The following is an 18666-nucleotide window of genomic DNA, read 5'->3' as shown; positions in this document are numbered from 1 at the left end:
TCTTTTTCTTTTTCTTTTTCGAATTATTGGAACTTGTTGAGTAGTTGTTCAGATCTGAGCACGGTCTCACCGGATCCGGATCCAGATGGAGGAGGCACTGGAGCTGGCACGTGCCAAAGACACCAAGGAGCGAATGGCGGCGGTGGAGCGGCTCTATCAACTCCTCGAAGGTTCTAGAAAGAGCCTCACTTCTTCGGAGGTCACTTCGCTTGTCGATTGCTGCATGGATCTCCTCAAGGACAACAACTTCAGAGTCTCCCAGGGCGCTCTCCAGGCTCTTGCTTCCGCCGCCGTCCTCTCCGGTGATCACTTGAAGTTGCATTTCAACGCGCTCGTTCCCGCGGTTGTTGAACGGTTAGGTGACGCCAAACAGCCCGTTAGAGACGCCGCCAGACGACTACTGCTCACTCTCATGGAGGTAAAGATGTTGTTTATTTTTGTTTATGTTATTGAATGGCTGCCGCTCATATCATTCCTTTGGTTACTTAAAACTGCTGAAAGCCCCCTATCTTTATAATGTGTGTCAGCACTGATTTTTGTTCAATTTGAATGGAATTTATGTGATGTGCTGTTGAATTTAGGGTTTTACATTGATTCAGTGGAAACGAAGACATTGACAGTTCCTTGTAGTTGTATAATCTGACTGCTCTTATGGTTTAATAATGTGCCGAGAACTATAATTTGTGGCTGTTCTTGGAGGCTACCTTTAAGTATCACCGTTTTTGTTACCATTCTCTTAATGATTTTGTGTTTTTTCAAAAATAATTTTTAGCGTGGTTGTAATTTAGTTTTTAAGTGTTTTTAGAGCAATATTTTGATAGATTTGACCAAGTTTCCTCACTATGGAAGACTTTAGTTAGTGTATTTTATGGAAGTTTATTATCTCAAATTGTTCTATTTAGGAGATATGAAACATACAGTGTTTCTTAGCTTTTGGATGAGTCAAGGGTTTCCTAATTGTTTTACTTCAAATAATTCAAGATCATTTATTGCCATAGCAATTTCTTGGGAAAATGGAGTCTTAATTCATTCCTCATTTTATTTCTTTTTAAAGTTATATGAGTTTTGTAGAGAATTCAAGAAAAGTGGTAGTCAAGAATAGTCACTAATGTATGCTTTTGCAATTGAATAGTACCATTCTTAATCACCTGTGGATGACATTCGTGTTTCTTATGTAAGCAGTCATGCCATTTTAATCTTTGGTCCACATTAAATAAGAAAGCCAGTTCATGAACTATCCTTCCTCATGCAATCACCTTGCACCTTCTATGCACCGCATGTATTCTAGGAAAGCAGATACATGATATTCTCCTACTCCCAAAAGTCTATGTTTTTATTTTTGGTGTGGTTCACAAAGTCACAGTCAAAAACTGAAGCATTAGCATTTGAGATTTTCTGTTCTCTTTCTCACTCCAAAGCAAGTCATAATTGTCTGCATTGTGCATAATGGTTAAGGAATGTAGAATGTATTAGCTGTCAAAAAGCATTTATTGACTTTTCTTGGATTCCATTCAGTTGTTGTTTTTGTTATTTGCTTTTGGCTTCCTAGAACATGGCTACAAAGCAAGAACAAATAGTAGAGACAAACTCATAATAGATTAAATATAAACAAATGACTAAAATCCAACTCCCAAGTTAAATTTAAATATTCTTTGTAAAAGTAAAATCATCTGGTTTTTGGTTCTCCAGAAAGTTCCATTTTTAATATTTTAAGTCTTCAAAATGTTGTTTGCTTTTGTATCATAGCACTCTTTTTTGTGCTTTTGGCTGCAAAAAGCAAGTAGCAGAAAGTAACGGATGGTTCCTTAATCCATGTGCATTTCCAAAGAAGACAACCTTTATGGGATGAGGGAGCTCACAATCTAATGAATTTATCCTTTGCATTTTTAATTGTTTACTGCCTGGTGGTTTAGGTTTTCTTTATTCAGTTTTATTTTTTTCTTTTTCAAGAAATGTGAACTATGTTTTATTATTGCAATTATTTTTGGAGTAAATTTGAGTATGAGTGCCTTGCTGAGTTTTTGAAATGCTTTAAACTTTTAGGCTAAGTGTGAAAGTTAGTTTGATTTGTAAAATGTACTAATTATTTGGTGTTTCAGGTTTCTTCTCCAACGATTATTGTTGAAAGAGCTGGCTCATATGCCTGGACTCATAGAAGTTGGAGAGTTCGGGAAGAATTTGCGCGTACAGTCACATCGGCAATCAGTCTTTTTGCATCTACTGAACTTCCACTTCAACGGGCTATTCTTCCCCCTGTATGCTTCTTAACATTTCCAAAATGGATTTTTATTGTCTCATCATTAAATGTGACACGGATAATTTGACATTTATAATTTCTTTATTTCTCAGATTTTGCAGATGCTGAATGACTCAAATCCTGGTGTTCGTGAAGCAGCTATATTATGCATTGAGGTAAGCGGAGCTTCCTTTGATGCATTATTTTTAGAAGAGCTTAACAACTTTTTGAACTTATGTGTGGAAAGAACTTGATAATCTTTACTTAAAATCAAATATGATCTGTTGTCTTTTTCTTCTTGTTTTGGTCATACTCAAAAATTTAACCCATGTTTTCAACTTCCACTGTCACTTGAATAGACAGGTGATATATAGCCTGATAGGTGAGCTGACTACTGAGGCATTGCTTGTGCTTCTCCGTTCTAGAAAAACATGTTGATCACCCAGCAATAAGCCTTTTACCTGCCTTTAGAGGACAGAGAAAATACGATGAGAAAATGAATAGGCACTAACATCTGAGATCTGAACCTGTTAATTACCCGTGAAAACATAAAAATCTTAAGTTGCTCAAGACTTTTCATTTTCTTGGAAGAAGAAAACTAGAAATAAATTTTTGGACACCTTGCTGTGGCCCCAGAGTTATATGTCTAAAACATGTTTATGTCATCTGATGTCTATAGCTTCTCATGTCATTTCAGTAGGAAAATGATTGCTTGCTATATTCCCAGCTTTGTGGTAGATACATTTAACATTAAACAAAGAAAAATCATCTCAAATTAGATTTCTTCTGACTCAAGTTTTGGACCTCCTTTTCTTTGTAAAGTTTTTCCTTAACTGTCCTGTTCAAAAAATTCAGCAACCTTCAATATGGGATGTTTGGACATGTGTTGTCCTCTCCTTGGATTAGTATTAATGTGAATTATTTTTTATTAAACTGTCATGCTTCTTTTGATGTATGTTGGTCCTTAATAGTTTTGATATCTTGTCAAAAAACCATTCAATATGTTAATTTTCATTGGGTTACTTTTCTTTTTCTTCTTGGGTATTTCTGCTTTGGATGCATTAATGAGTGTTGCAGCAACTGAAGCAGTAGTTCTTTGCTAATTTGAAGGTCCACATGTGCCATTCTTCTTCTTGACATATGTGCTTTTAGAGATTGCATGGTTCATATGTTAAGGTTTGTCCTATCTGGCGGCAGAAATCTTATCAAATCATTTCTTTTCTAGGAAATGTATACGCAGGCTGGAACTCAATTCCGTGATGAGCTTCATCGCCATCAGCTTCCTGCATCTATGGTGAATATTTAATTTTAGAATTCTATATTCCGTCCTCTGGCTTTGTTTTGAATATTTATGCAGCTGCAGATGAATTATATTCTTCTTTATCTTTTTACTCATTTCGCATTGACAGTTTACTTCCTCCCACCCTGCTTCTTGTTCCTAATAAGGCTACCTTAATTTAACATGAAGTAAATATAAATAATATTAGTTATCATTTAAAGTTGATCACATTTCCTTCTAGAAGAAAGGTATTGATGTTGTTACTCTCTGTTATTTTTACAACATAATGTACAACTGCAGGTGAGAGATATTAATGCTAGATTAGAGAAAATTGAGCCACAAGTTCGATCTTCGGATGGAATGTTGAGTGGTTTTGGCGCTGGAGAGATAAAGCCTGCAATCCTTAACCCCAAGAAAAGCAGTCCAAGAGCCAAGAGTTCTTCAAGGGAGACATCTCTTTTTGGAGGTTTGGATCTGTGTATATCAAATAATTTATGTTATTTTTGAATTAGGGATTTAGGATGGTTCTCATGATATGCTGATCTTTGCATAAACCAATGTACTTTCAATGTTGTCTACCTTTCTTTTGACAATGATGGTTAAAAGAAGTTGATGTTTTCTAAATTATATATTTCTCAAATATGGTGCCTGCTTTTAAATCATGGTTCAAAGACTTCAATTTTAATGAAATGATCTTGTTTTTTGCAGGTGAAAGTGATATCACAGAAAAACCCATAGATCCAATTAAAGTTTACTCAGATAAGGAACTAATAAGGGAATTTGAGAAAATTGCTTCTACCCTTGTTCCAGAAAAAGATTGGTCCATACGCATTGCTGCCATGCAGAGAGTTGAAGGCCTTGTTTCTGGAGGTTTTTGTTCTCTCTCTTATCCACCCTCCCACAAATGTTTTGCACTGCATATTTGTCTGCTGTTATAGAATTATAGAGTCACTATTGTTAGCTGAACAGGTATGAAAATTCTTATTCTTAAAGAAGTGGCCAATGCTAACTGAGCCAGGTATACAAATTCCTAGGTATATAAAGGGGTTGTCAAAACCCACGCATATAAATTCCTGTGGTTATCCCTTTCCTTTAATCTTTTTCCCCTTGGTTTTGACATCTGCAAAGTTGTCCTGTTATTTACACAGTTATCTGTCAAAAATCCATTTTTATATGGCATATTCTCCTCTATAGCATATGCCTTTAGAAATGGGAGGTTTAACAATTAAGACTAATGGGAACAAATACTCAGGTGCTACTGATTATCCATGTTTCCGGGGACTCTTGAAGCAGCTTGTTGGCCCGCTAAGTACACAATTATCGGATAGAAGGTCAAGCATAGTGAAGCAGGTGTGTACCATTTATTGAGTTTCGTGGTGCTTTCTTTTTATATTATAGGAGATTTGTTCCTTTCGTTTATAATTTATCTATGCGGTTCTGAACTATTAGTGCTTATTCAAGCACCTAGAGTAAGGTTTTCTTTCTCCTGTAAATACTTTTTGAATATTATTTTCTAAGTACTTTCCTTTTATATTAAGTTTACTGCTGAGCTTTGTTTTGAATGGTTTAGTGAATTTTCAGAATTACTCAATTGCTGGATTTTTTGTTCATTGTTTTCTTGAGTTTTCCAGTGTTATTATTTGATTAGAACATATCTATATAGTAAAGAATGCTGGCGTTTCAAGTTAGGGAAAATTTCATGGACCCATCATCATACCTGTCCTTCCCATGTTGATTCTCTTGAAACTTCCAAGAAGGGTGTTTTCGGCTAATTCACCTGGGAGGGGATGATATAAGCTTAGACCTTCACTTGAGTATCTTACAGGGTTTTAGTGTTTTTGGTCAAGACTATAAAGGCTGCAATTTTTGTTGCTTCCTGTTAGTTGCTAGAATTCTTACATGCTTCTAACTTTGTGATCACAGTTCTGTAAATTTTTGTTGGTAAAGACTATGAAGCTTGTGTCTTCTTGCTCTGTGGTCTTTTCATATTTTTCTTACTGACCTAGCCAAGCTAGTGAGATTCCAAGTTTGTGCATAATGTGTTAACTTCTTGTCTCTAACACTTGTGGATGGAATTTTGTACAGTGGCCATACAGAATTTTGAGAGAGCCTGTATAATAGTGGTGGTTGATTTACACTTGATTACTTTCTTATTCCCTAAGTGCTTTTCTGGCCGTGTAAGTGTAGCTGTTTCTGAGTTTGTTTCCTTATTTTCAGGCTTGCCATTTATTATCCTTCTTATCAAAGGAGCTCTTGGGAGATTTTGAGGCATGTGCCGAGATGTTCATCCCAGTAAGTTGAATTTTCTTGTGTAGTGTAACAACATTTATATTCTCATAAGCATTTGTTAATTTCATGGTATGATAATCAGGTCCTTTTCAAGTTGGTTGTGATTACTGTGCTTGTAATTGCAGAGTCCGCAGATAACTGCATAAAAACGGTAATTTTTTTCTTATTTTTGTCTCCCCTTCCCTATTTTCCTTTTTCTTTCGATTTTTCTGTTTTTGATGTTAACTTTCTAATTTGCAGATGTTGCGTAACTGCAAAGTTGCCCGTGTGCTTCCCCGCATAGCTGATTGTGCAAAGAATGACCGTAGTTCTGTACTCCGTGCTAGGTATTCCTGTTTTTTCTGCTATGTTGTGATGAAGTCTTCTATTTTCTATTTCTCTACTCACTTTTTTATCTCCTTTCTGCAGGTGTGTTGAGTACGCATTGTTGATACTTGAGCATTGGCCAGATGCACCAGAAATACAGCGATTGGCTGATTTATATGAGGACCTTATTAGGTGTTGCGTTGCGGATGCAATGAGTGAGGTATCTATGTTGTGAATTATTTTTGTCTTGATGTTTGGTGTGTATTGTTATGCATTGAGCCCTTAATGTAAAGGACTTAGTTGATCATTTTCATGGGCTTCTCCCACGTAAACATCATTGATTTATCGCTGATGCTTCACTTAACATTTTTGAATGAACTTATATTTTCTACACAAAGAGGGTCATCTGAAAAGATGACCTTCTATGGCAACACTAATTCCTAAAACTTAGTGTTATTTTCCTCTTGCTTATTATCTGTTTGAGTCCATGCTAAAATCAATGATAAGATGACTAGGGCATTTGGAACTTAACAGGTACGATCAACTGCTAGAATGTGCTACAGAATGTTCACCAAAACTTGGCCAGATCGTTCTCGTCGCTTGTTCTCATCCTTTGATCCTGTCATTCAAAGGGTATGTATAGCTTTTCTATTCAATGGATATTTTGGAATGATTCCTTTTTCTAGATTGTGGTTTCAAGCCTTGCTTTTTGCACAGATAATTAACGAAGAAGATGGAGGGATGCATAGGCGGCATGCTTCTCCTTCTCTCCGTGACAGAAATATACAGATGTCATTTACCTCTCAAACTTCTGCTCCTTCAAATGTTCCTGGATATGGAACGTCTGCTATAGTTGCAATGGACAGAACTTCAAGTTTATCGTCAGGGACTTCTCTCTCTTCTGGTTTGATTCTATCCCAGTCGAAGCCCCTTGGTAAAGGTGCTGAACGTACTCTGGAGAGCGTGTTGCATGCAAGCAAACAGAAAGTCAGCGCCATTGAAAGTATGCTTAGAGGTCTGGACATATCCGAAAAACAGAGGTCATCAAGTTTGGATCTAGGTATTGAATGGATTTTCTATGTTTTTCTTAATTTAAACTTGAAATTTTTGTACATGAGGTCATTTGATTAGGCACTGATAATTACCTGAAATGATCTGAAAGTCGATTCAATTTGTGAGCGGCTAAATTTCTCTTTTATTGCCCACTAGTGCAGGAGTTGACCCTCCATCATCTCGTGATCCACCATTCCCTGCTACTGTTCCAGCTTCTAATAGTCTCACAAGCTCTTTAGGAGTAGAATCAACTACCTCTAGTGTTGGTAAAGGTAGTAACCGCAATGGTGGTATGATTATGTCTGACATCATTACTCAAATTCAAGCTTCCAAAGATTCAGGCAAGTTATCATATAGAAGTAGTGTGGCAACTGAGACTTTGCCAGCTTTCCCATTATACTCTGCCAAAAGGGCATCTGAAAGGCAAGAGCGAGGTTCTGTTGAAGAGAACAGTGACATTAGGGAGGCTAGGCGGTTTATAAATCCACATATTGACAGACAATATTTGGACACACCTTATAGAGATGTAAACACTAAGGATTCACAGAACAATTATATTCCAAACTTCCAGAGGCCACTTTTGAGAAAACATGTAGCTGGGCGGATGTCTGCAGGAAGGAGAAAGAGTTTTGATGATAGCCAGCTGTCACTTGGAGAGATGTCAAATTATGTTGAAGGTCCCGCTTCTCTCAGTGATGCCCTTAGTGAGGGGCTCAGTCCTAGTTCTGATTGGTGTGCTAGGGTTGCTGCTTTTACTTATCTCCGGTCTTTGCTGCAGCAGGGACCAAAAGGTGTTCAGGAAGTGGTTCAGAATTTTGAGAAGGTAATGAAACTGTTTTTCCAGCACTTGGATGATCCCCACCATAAAGTTGCACAGGCTGCCCTTTCAACTCTTGCAGATATTATTCCATCATGTCGAAAGCCCTTTGAGAGTTACATGGAAAGGATCTTACCCCATGTTTTTTCACGGTTAATTGATCCAAAGGAGTTGGTTAGGCAACCTTGCTCAACGACTTTGGAAATTGTTAGCAAAACTTATAGCATAGATTCTCTCTTACCTGCTTTGCTGCGTTCATTAGATGAACAGCGATCACCAAAGGCAAAGTTAGCTGTTATTGAGTTTGCTATTAGTTCCTTCAACAAGCATGCTATGAATTCTGAAGGTTCTGGTAATATTGGCATCCTGAAGTTATGGCTTGCTAAATTGACGCCATTGGTCCATGACAAAAACACTAAGCTTAAGGATGCAGCTATTACTTGCATTATATCTGTCTACTCGCACTTTGATCCGACTGCAGTTCTGAATTTTATTCTTAGTTTATCAGTTGAAGAACAAAATTCATTGAGACGGGCACTTAAACAGTACACCCCTCGTATTGAGGTGGACCTAATAAACTATTTGCAGAACAAGAAAGAAAGGCAGCGTGCTAAGTCTTCCTATGATCCATCTGACGTTGTTGGAACATCATCTGAAGAAGGATATATTGGTGTGTCCAAGAAGAGTCTTTTACTTGGAAGGTATTCTGCTGGTTCCCTTGATAGTGAAGGTGGTAGGAAGTGGGGTTCCACTCAGGATTCAACCCTGATCGCAAGCAGTATTGGCCAGGCAACATCTGATGAAACTCAGGAGAACTTATATCAGAACCTTGAGACCAGTTCAAATGCGGATGCTCTTCCTTCGAAAACCAAACAATTGTCTTACATTGTTAATTCAGGTCAGAGCTTGGGATCTCGAACTGGCCGGGTTGAGAACTTTGAAAGCAGTGTTAACCTGGAAGGTCTATCTACTCCACGTTTGGACATGAATGGTCTAAGTAGATCTGAATCTTTGGGGGCCATTGAAGGGCTTGGACATAATAATGAGACTTCATCTGACTTGGACCTTAATCATCTTAAACCTGCAGCTGTAAAGATTAGCTCTATGCCAGACACTGGGCCTAGCATTCCTCAAATTCTTCACCTGGTGAGTTTAGTATTCTGTTTTTTTTTCCTGGTGATAGTAATTGTTCTATCAGTTGAGTTTACTTGGAGAAAATAAGTTGTTGACTTCTCATAGCGCTTATTGTGTTTCAAGAACTACACGTTTGATAAATGCTTTCTTCTGTGGTTCTAGATCTGCAATGGGAATGATGAGAGCCCTACTGCAAGTAAGCGTAGTGCACTCCAGCAATTAATTGAAATTTCTCTGGCTAATGATTTCTCCATTTGGAACAAGGTATGCCAACTCAAACAGAGTATTTTCTGAAATTGGCTTCATTTTCTATTGAGTCTGGTTGGTTCTGGTTGCTGGTCTCATTGTTAGATCGTCTTTAACTATTTTCTTTGCTGACACTCAATTATATATCTCGTAGCTGTCTTGAATGTGGCTGTCCACTAAGGCTCTCCCTTGTTTCACTTTTCTTTGATACTGAGAAAATTTGTTTCCAATATTAGTTTTATATAAAGGTGGCAAAATGAACCTGAACCCGAAAATCGGCTAAAAAAAAAAAGAAGAAAAAAGGAACCTGATCAGAATCGAGTTGATCAAGAAGTCAAAGACCTGAATCCGAAGAAACTTGAACCCGCCACGATCTGAACTGCAAATGACCTGAACCCAAAATGATTTGATTCAAACCTGCAATGACCCGAAGTTAATAGTAAAATGATTGAATTTGTAGTTGAATGATTTTTTTTTACAAAAGGCAAAATTTAATTACCAATTATATTATAAAATTGAAGATGGTAGGAAGCCTGCTGACCCTGGAATGATCAGAACCTGAAAAGGCCCGAACGTGAAATGACCAGATTGAACCCTTCTGCTTGCCTCACGTTTTATAACTTTAATCCTTATTTGATTCCTTCTTATGAAAGTTTCTTAACCATGCTATACTGTTAGGAAAGAATATGTCCTTTATCCTATGTCAAATATTGCAATGCTATATCTGATGTACATCCAGTCGTAATATTAATTGTATTTATGCAGTACTTCAATCAGATTTTGACAGCTGTACTTGAAGTTTTAGATGATTCCGATTCCTCAATCCGAGAACTTGCCTTGTCATTGATAGTTGAAATGCTTAAAAACCAGGTTTGCTCATATTTACAGTATATGATTAATTTTGAGCATTGTCCAGATTTTCTTTTTTCCCCCCTAGCATGCAAATGTGCTCATTTCATCCCTTTTTTTGGCTTTTCATGCGTCCAGAAAGATGCTATGGAAGATTCTGTTGAAATAGTGATTGAGAAGCTGCTTCATGTAACAAAAGATATTGTTCCCAAAGTAATTTACTTTCCTTGACTTGTCCTTTGAGAGTATTGTTGCCCGTATTCCACATCTCAACTTTTTTGATCCATGTTTAGGTTTCAAGCGAAGCTGAGCACTGCTTGAACACCGTGTTGTCTCAATATGATCCATTCAGATGTTTAAGTGTATGTGGTTCTCTCTCTCTTTCTCTCTCTCTCTCGCTCTCTCGTATGACTTGTTTTCCCGTTGTTAAATGAAGAGAGAGTGCTTAGGCTTTCTACCCCTGTGGTATCAGGTTATTCTAACTACTGATGTTATAAAATGACTGTGGTTGTAGGTTATTGTTCCTTTATTAGTCACTGAAGATGAGAAGACTCTGGTTATTTGCATAAACTGTTTAACAAAGGTATTTATACTGAATCTTAGTTGGAGTTAAAATTGTTAAATTTTATTTTTTTCTCTCTAGTTTCTACTGAGATTCTGCATGCAAGGACACATGCATGCAGATTGTGTGTTTTAAGTGGTTGTATGATACTCTCTGTGCATAAGAATGGTGTACCACATATTATACTTGCTCTAAACTGTTCATTCTAGTGCACATTGAGGGCAGGAACAGTGGGTCTAAATTAATCTGCGAAACATTGGTAAGAGTTACGGGTGTCTCAAGACAAGTGTGCCATAGGAAAAGAGAGTAAGCCAAAGGTGCCATGGTTTTATCTTAAGCTGTGTTGCTTGAACTAGGGTGTGAATGTAAAGGGAGACATCTATTGATTAAGATTAAAGGAGGTTTATCTTGTGAAAAGTTAATTGTATTATTATGATCATTGTTTTCCTGTTTATTAGACCAAGTGGATCAATATTCAGCATTTTTCAGATATGTTACATGCTTGTGTAAACTTGATTGTATTCTTGGAATTGTCATTGCTCTCCTGTCTATTTGGATTGGGCTTTTGTATGCTTTCCTTTGTCAGTTGTACTGTTCCTACAAATAAATTGTGCCTCCTATCATCAAGTGTTGACCGTATCTAAGCTCTGTGCTTTTCTGTTCAGCTTGTGGGGCGGCTATCACAGGAGGAGCTAATGACTCAATTGCCCTCATTTTTGCCTGCTCTTTTTGAAGCCTTTGGAAACCAGAGTGCAGACGTCCGGAAGGTAATAATTATGTTTTTGCATGTTTGTCTTTCTTGCTTAGAAATTTATCATTATACAGTAATACCTCAAATTTAGGATTTTATAGGCTGAAGAAAGGAGAGAGAAAAAGTGGAGGATTGGGGGTGGATCGGGTAGGGAGGGGGCAGTTGAGAGAAAGGAGGAACTTTTTAATCTTCTGAAAGAAAATAATTTACTTGTCTTTTGTATTCCCATTTATGTTATCTAGCTGCTTGATCCTTTGTAAGTGATATGGTTGCTCTGAGATATAAAAAATTGCAACGAAACTTAAATTTTCTTGTAAGACACATCTTGACTATAAACATCTAGGATGCTTTATGTGTTGATATTTGGGAATACTTGGGGCACACTTAGGTTCTATGCACGGAGTAGCAATACTTTTCTCTTTTTCTTTTTCATGTATATGCGACTTGAGCTATACAAAAGGCAGTAGCTCTCTCCCATCTCATAAACCTTTCCCTTTCTGAAATTTGAATCTTAGACTTCCAATTTGAAAGTTCAAGTTCTAATGGTTGGGATTTGTCTTTGGAGACACAGAGTAGGGATGATGAAAACAATTAAACAAGTCAAGCAATTCATAAACCGTTTGCTGTTTGCCTTTGGCTTGTTTAGAATCTTGGTTGGGCTTGCTCAATTAGCAAAAAAAAAAAAAAAAAGGAATTGAATTTAAATTCAGCATTTAGCTTTTAATTCAATAAGTTTAGCATACAACACAGAAGCTCACAAGCTAATCCCATCTAATAATTATATCATTATAAATATTACTATTTTTTTCTTTCATTAATTTTACAATTGGGCCTCCCAAGTTTTTGTTTGAGTTTCAATTGGCTTGTGTTTTATGAGTGAAGTCAAAGCTGACTTCAAAACTTGTTTTCATTCTGAATTTAAGTTTTGAGAGATGAACTTGACTTGATCTATATATTGAGCAACACTCTGGCTGACTATTGTTTGGCTTGGCTTGGCTCAGTTTTATACCCAGTCTGGTACTCTATTTTATGCTGAGTAATGATTCTCGTCCTTGGCATCAGAATGATGTTTTCTTTAATTTTTCTATTTGTGGTCCAATAATTGCATAAATTTTAAAATGGTTTCTCTGAGGTATTTTCAACATCGAAATCGTGCTTCTGGGATTTATTCTCTAAGCCTGTAACAGAATCTACCCTTCATATCTTGCCAATGATATTGGTTTTTTTGTTAGCTGACTTCAGGATAATGCTATATGACATTATACCTACAGAAAGATTATGTTGTTCAATGAAATTATAGCACAAGTTGGCTGCATCCTATAACATGCATATTATTGAATGAGTGCCAGCTCCCTTGCACCTAGCCTTAGAGGCATGAGTCCCATCGGCTCCTTTTCCGTGTTGTTGGAGTGTGATCAGCACATTATGCCTATGGCCTAAACCAGAGCCTATAGTAGAGTAGTGTGCTGCACTGCAGTAGAATATAAGAATCAGAAAAAGATTACTGTGTTCTGTTTCCAAAATCTATATTTCAGTCGGTTGACATGGTACATGGTTGAGAAGAATAGTTGATAAGAGCGTGACTGCTTCTCTTGGAAATATGCTTGTCTTTGTCTCTGCTAGAGGCAAATAAACTTGCGTTTCCACATGTTTGAAGTACATCTTAGTGTGTTATCTTTTTTCTTTGCTCTCTTTAAACCTCATTGATATCTGATGTCTCATTGCGTGTTGTTGTTGATGGTACAGACCGTCGTTTTCTGTTTAGTGGATATTTATATAATGCTTGGGAAAGCATTTTTGCCACACTTGGAGGGGCTTAACAGCACACAGTTGCGGTTGGTTACAATTTATGCGAATCGGATCTCACAGGCCAGGACTGGCACCCCCATAGATGCTAACCATGATTAACTGGTACATTTGGACAGGGAGTCGGGATTGGGATTGGGAAATGTTTACTTATTCATTGTTGTGTATTTTGTATATTGTGTGAATGCATATTCGAGGGTGATTTTTGTTTTTGCTTTTTTAAATGTATTTTAGTTCTCTTTAATTTGGTTTGCTGGGTTTTGGAGGAAGAGTGCTTTTGGTGGGGAATCAAGTAGGGAATTGCACGCTGCACTACTGTGCCCATGTTGTAATCACCATTTTCGTAACATTGTTGTTATAGTGATAAAGAAATATGGTTTTGGAGAAATTTCTGTACTTGGTATTCCATCCAAATATTGTTCTTGCCTCACCTTAAGCTAGACTTTTGAAAATTATGAAATTTCCTTAGGATATGATCAATTCTCTTGCTGTTGTACCTACCAACTCTATTAGTTCATTTCATATCCATCAGGGTGGAGATTGGAAGCCACAAAATCTGGCTCATACAAAGCGTGCTATATTTGTTATTCGAGTCCAGCACGTCACGATTGCAACCGTTTCAGTTTTCATGTAACATCCTGGATTCCAACTAAAACTCAGCTCGTTCCCTGGTACGGTAATGCCCGCGTTTGGTTCTCTTCCATTGCACTTCAATTTTGTGACTGATTCACATTTTCAATCTGGTAGATGAAACAGGTATTTATTTCTATCTCTTATTGTGTGAGATCTGTAGCATTTTTTTTCCTATTCAATTATGTAACATTTTCAGTGCACTGAGTTTTTTCACATATAAAAGAGAGATTTACTTTGGTTTGGATTTATTTCGGTTTTATTATTTTTCATGGAGATTTTATATTATTGAAATTAGAGAAAATTAATTTGGATAAGGTTAAGATATCACTTGTCATGGATTCATAGTTTCAATTCAAAACATATTTGAGATTTTTAATGAAATTCACAATGAATGATGGGTCTATATTATTGATGAGGGTGATTGTTAGTTATATCAAAAGAAATAGAGATAAAGTAAAGGAGGTGACGGTTGTATTAAAAGAACGGTAAGAAAAGTAACGGTTGAATTGTAAGTACTGAATGCGAACCAAATATAATCACGTGTAATAAAAATATAAAGATGATAGTATATCTAATTAATTGTACAAAGAAGATCAGATATGAAAAAAAAGACTGACCGTTGTATTAAAAGAATTTTAAGAAAAGTAACGTCTAAATTGAAAATACTACCAAACAGTGTCACGTGTAATAAAAATGTAAAGATGCAAACATATCTAATTAATTGCATACAGAAGAGAAAATCTGATTATTAAATTATGCATTCTTCAGCGTATCCTTAACCATCACTGCTTTTACATCTAACTTTTTTGTCCCAATCTGCATATTTGCTCACCGGGAATGGAAGGCGAATCCAAAATTTTAATCCTGCACAGTCTGTATTTAGCCTCTCGCTTTGACATCAAATCAGTAAGCGTTATATATTGCAACATTGCCTCTTGAACGCATTAGCATTGTAGTGTCTCTACGTTAGTTATTAGTTTTGGGCAGTTGTTTCGTTTGTTGTCGTTTAAGGTAATTCGGTGTTCTCTTTTCCAACTAAAGATGTTTCTGGCTAGGGGAGTTTAGTGCTCACGCACAACTCATAAGCATTTGCGCCATCACCGGAAGGCAGGCTAGATTTAATTTTTTCTCGCTAGTCAGTACAATTTCTTGTCAAACACTTTTACATTGTACTTGAAATTCGAGGAGTGACATCTTTCATCTTTTCTGAATAAACCTGTACTCTATTATAAACTTTGTCTAATCCCTCTTTAATTAATTCCAGTTGCAGGAATAATGGCACCAGCAGGCGTGGCCTCGGGTAATCCAGCAGCTCCACGCAGGGCCAATGAAGGAGCACCTGCTGAAGAAGAAAAGGGCAATGAATTTCCTCGTGTGATCCTGAGGAACAGGTTGACTGCTCTTGTGGTTGACGGTAGCAGGTTTTGTCGGATGGTCGAGCAGGGACTTCTTCAGGCTTATGGACTTGAAACCCAGGCTGTGGACAATGGCATGGCTGCGGTTGAGCTCATTGCCTCTGGGGCAAACTTCAACCTCATTGTCATTGACATGCTTCTTCCTGTCCTGAATGGACTTGAGGTAGCAGCAACTATTACTTGGTTTGGAGACGGTAGTTAAATGTCATTGATATATCCTGCCTGTCATTATTAATTATCAACTAATGATTTGATGGCAGACCACAAGGCAGATTCGTGCCATGGGCGTGCGGTGCAAGATGCTGGGTGTCACTGCTCACTTTTATGAGGGAGAGAGGCAGGCATTTCTGGCTGCTGGAGTTGATGAGTTCATTGAGAAACCTCTCACTCCTGACATTTTGGCACCTATCCTGAGGGAACTCGATAGCCAGTGAGGAGCACAGAATCCTGCGCATCAGAGGACTTCATCTACACAATAAAATCCTGGCTTTAACCGCTTGCTTTGGGCCGCTTGCTTTCCAAATGTTTTCCATTGTCTAGTGTTTTAATATCAAAGGTCGGCTATCGCTTGGGTATTGGCATGAATAAGAAAGTCCGCTGAGCAAAGCTAGCTTCATTTTCCTCAGAAAAATGCCCTCATTAGCAATTCCTTGCAATGCTCATCTTTATCTGACTGGAAGTAATTTTATAACTTCCATGCCTTTTTCTAAGGAATGAAATGCCATCAAATATAAGTCATTGGATTTTGCTTTAGTATGAATTTTGTAGGCCTTTGTGGGGGTATAATATTAATCAGTTTTATGGCTGCCATTTCATTAAGGTCAAAAGAGTAAATGCAATTTCTTCTTTACCAATATTAGAACTGGACATTTCCTTCTTAATAAATATTTTTGACCATGGTGGCAACCAATCATTATTTTCGTTCCATCGCACTAATTTGTAATTACCCTGAAAATCTACATCATCCCAAAAATTTTGATGAAATCTAATGAAACATTGGATGGTTCACAGAATTATGCTTCTTTGATTGGAGCCAAATGTAGTAACAGGTCCAATATATTTGTGCATCTGATGTCCTTACCTAAGCAATGCCATATTTCTTTATCAAAGTAGTAGACTAGTGGGAAAAACTTAAGGGACACTAAGTATTTAATTATAGATATAATATTTGAAAAAAATTTAAATTATTGAAATAATTTTTTTTTGTATTTTTATTTTTAGTTAAATAAATTTTTATGATTAATGGTTGATTAATTATCATTAGTCGAAATATCGCTTGTTGTTTTACACGTCATGTTATGCCGGTGTGAAAAGTAAAAAGTATCATGTGATTATATTAACACGTCACTTAGATTATAACCATATTAATGTTACGTGACATAAATGTCAAATTGAATTGCAATTTTAATTTTTTTGTTTCATAACATTTTACTTAGCTAATTAATATAAATAAAGAAGAATAAAAAACAGACAACAAAAAAAGGTTGTTTAGGCAAGTTGGCAGGTTGGACCGTAGAATTAAAGTTAATGTTATTATTTTACAGCAGTTTTTCATTTTTATTGAAGATGCTTCTTTCATCAATCATGGAAGATGATTTTGTGATATTTTCAACACATTCCAATGGATACTGTTCCACATCTCATTGCTCACTATCTTGGTGTAGAAAGCCCCTTTAAAACCCAAGAATTCACCCATCATGGGAGGAAATCATCATCAATCATCATTCTCTTCCGCAGCTATTTGCTAGCATTATTGCTTCTCCCACCACAGTCCCAATCCTGTCTTCTTCTTTCTGGTTAGTATGACCTTCAGCCTGCTTGAGGTACTTTGCTAAGGCTTGTTTTACTTTATTAGGTTTACTGCATAAACTTGTTTCTCTGTGTATAGGCCATACGTATAGTAACTGGTCAAAGAGGAGGTCTTCTTCTAGTGCTTGAGATGCAAACATATCCAAATGGACTCATCTTCTTGGAATGTTCTCCATGGAAAAGCTTTTTCAACTTTCAGCAGTAGCGAAATCAAATTCTCAAGCGAACAACTCTCTTCTAAAATCAAGAGGATTGGTATTATTGAGGATTTTTGTTTTGAGATGTATGCTATTATTCTTTGATTTATTAAATATGGTCAAAGTTTAATCTCAACCAGGTCATTCCCTGTCTAATCAGTTACACTAAATATTTACTAATTGTCTGACCAATGTAAATGCTTTAGCTAGTGTCATTACATCCTTTTGTCACTTCCTTGTGCACCAAAAATATCTCTGGTCTGCCTCAAACAAAACAGAATATGTAGTCTGCATTGATTAAATTAAAGTGAAATGAAACTCACAACTCACTAACAATTTGCTGATCGGTTTATTGGAAATCACTCAGCTCCCGAAGCCTGAAGCAGAAAACAAGAAGAATTAACATGGCGCAGAGCAGACATGCTGTGGAAAAAGAGCAATCCACCAAGATCACTGCACTTGTTGTGGACGATAATAGGATCAACCGAACGATTCACCGCAGGCTTTTGAGCAATCTTGGCATAGAAAACGAAGTCGTCGGTAGTGGGAAAGAAGCTGTGGATGCCCATTGTTCTGGAAAAAAGTTTGACCTGATTCTAATGGACATGGAGATGCCTATCATGAATGGCATTGAGGTAAGAAAATGTTTGGCTTTCGCCTGAAATCAATTAGTTAATTTTTTGCTTCTTACTACAAGAATATTGAACTGACATCACCGATCTGATTCGAAGCTCTTCTGCTTGATTTGGAATATTGACAGGCAACGAGGAAACTTCGTGAAATGGGCAATCGTAGCATGATTGCAGGCGTATCGTCACGCTCAATGGAAGAAGATATACAAGAATTCATTGAAGCTGGTCTGGATGACTACCAAGAGAAGCCCTTGACAATGTCTAAGCTTATCTCTCTTATCCGTAAGATCAGCCTCAACGGTTAGGAAAAATGTCCAAATTAAGAGCAAGCGTTTGCCTTAAACTCCAAAACACACATCATCTAATTTCCATTAAGGTCCATCTCTTTTGCTTGTAAGATCAAAGAAGCTAACCCAATTCTTTCCTTTCCTACTACAGTGGTTAATTTGTGTCATATACTAATATTGTTGTGACGTCGTTTTAGTTTTCTGGTAAAGGAATTTTCTTTTACTTTTTATTTGGTTCCAGTCAATGCAAAAGGCTGTGTTATTTCAGTTTCCTGCTGGTAACAATTTGCTTTCTTTGGTGTATTGTCCGTGATTCTGCAGTGCCATCCCAGGCAACGTTTGTGTATACCGATACTAGAACTTCC

At 36.9% G+C, this 18666-nt stretch overlaps 3 protein-coding genes across 7 annotated transcripts; all 3 read left to right on the top strand.

Annotated features, from left to right (window-relative positions):
* Positions 1–6: 6 nt before the first annotated feature.
* Positions 7–13724, top strand: CLASP (CLIP-associated protein). The gene is made up of 21 exons (XM_021445117.2): positions 7–418; positions 2100–2255; positions 2350–2412; positions 3462–3530; positions 3816–3981; positions 4224–4385; positions 4768–4865; positions 5733–5807; positions 5887–5955; positions 6045–6130; positions 6213–6330; positions 6645–6743; positions 6828–7170; positions 7325–9126; positions 9277–9378; positions 10126–10230; positions 10348–10422; positions 10503–10571; positions 10724–10792; positions 11437–11538; positions 13269–13724. The coding sequence occupies exons 1-21, from the start codon at positions 86–88 to the stop codon at positions 13428–13430; spliced, it is 4323 nt and encodes a 1440-aa protein (XP_021300792.1). The 5' UTR covers positions 7–85; the 3' UTR covers positions 13431–13724.
* A 140-nt stretch (positions 13725–13864) lies between these two features.
* LOC110429205 (two-component response regulator 24-like) lies at positions 13865–16179 on the top strand. Of its 5 annotated transcripts, none has more exons than XM_021445122.2 (3): positions 13865–13999; positions 15232–15539; positions 15637–16179. In XM_021445122.2, the coding sequence occupies exons 2-3, from the start codon at positions 15237–15239 to the stop codon at positions 15808–15810; spliced, it is 477 nt and encodes a 158-aa protein (XP_021300797.1). In that variant the 5' UTR covers positions 13865–13999; positions 15232–15236; the 3' UTR covers positions 15811–16179. The 5 variants fall into 5 exon arrangements, with proteins under 5 accessions (XP_021300797.1, XP_021300795.1, XP_021300794.1 ...); XM_021445120.2 differs by having other exon boundaries at positions 13865–14084; XM_021445119.2 differs by having other exon boundaries at positions 13865–14084; positions 15226–15539.
* A 1607-nt stretch (positions 16180–17786) lies between these two features.
* LOC110409884 (two-component response regulator 24-like) lies at positions 17787–18388 on the top strand. The gene is made up of 2 exons (XM_021419381.2): positions 17787–18017; positions 18143–18388. The coding sequence occupies exons 1-2, from the start codon at positions 17787–17789 to the stop codon at positions 18317–18319; spliced, it is 408 nt and encodes a 135-aa protein (XP_021275056.1). The 3' UTR covers positions 18320–18388.
* Positions 18389–18666: the final 278 nt, after the last annotated feature.

This window comes from Theobroma umbraticum, unplaced genomic scaffold, assembly GCF_002168275.2.
Source record: "Theobroma umbraticum cultivar Fairchild unplaced genomic scaffold, ASM216827v3 scaffold_44.0, whole genome shotgun sequence".
NCBI lineage: Eukaryota > Viridiplantae > Streptophyta > Magnoliopsida > Malvales > Malvaceae > Theobroma > Theobroma umbraticum.
The sequence above is the reverse complement of the archived record's forward strand: the minus strand, read 5'-3'. Positions and strand labels throughout refer to the sequence as shown.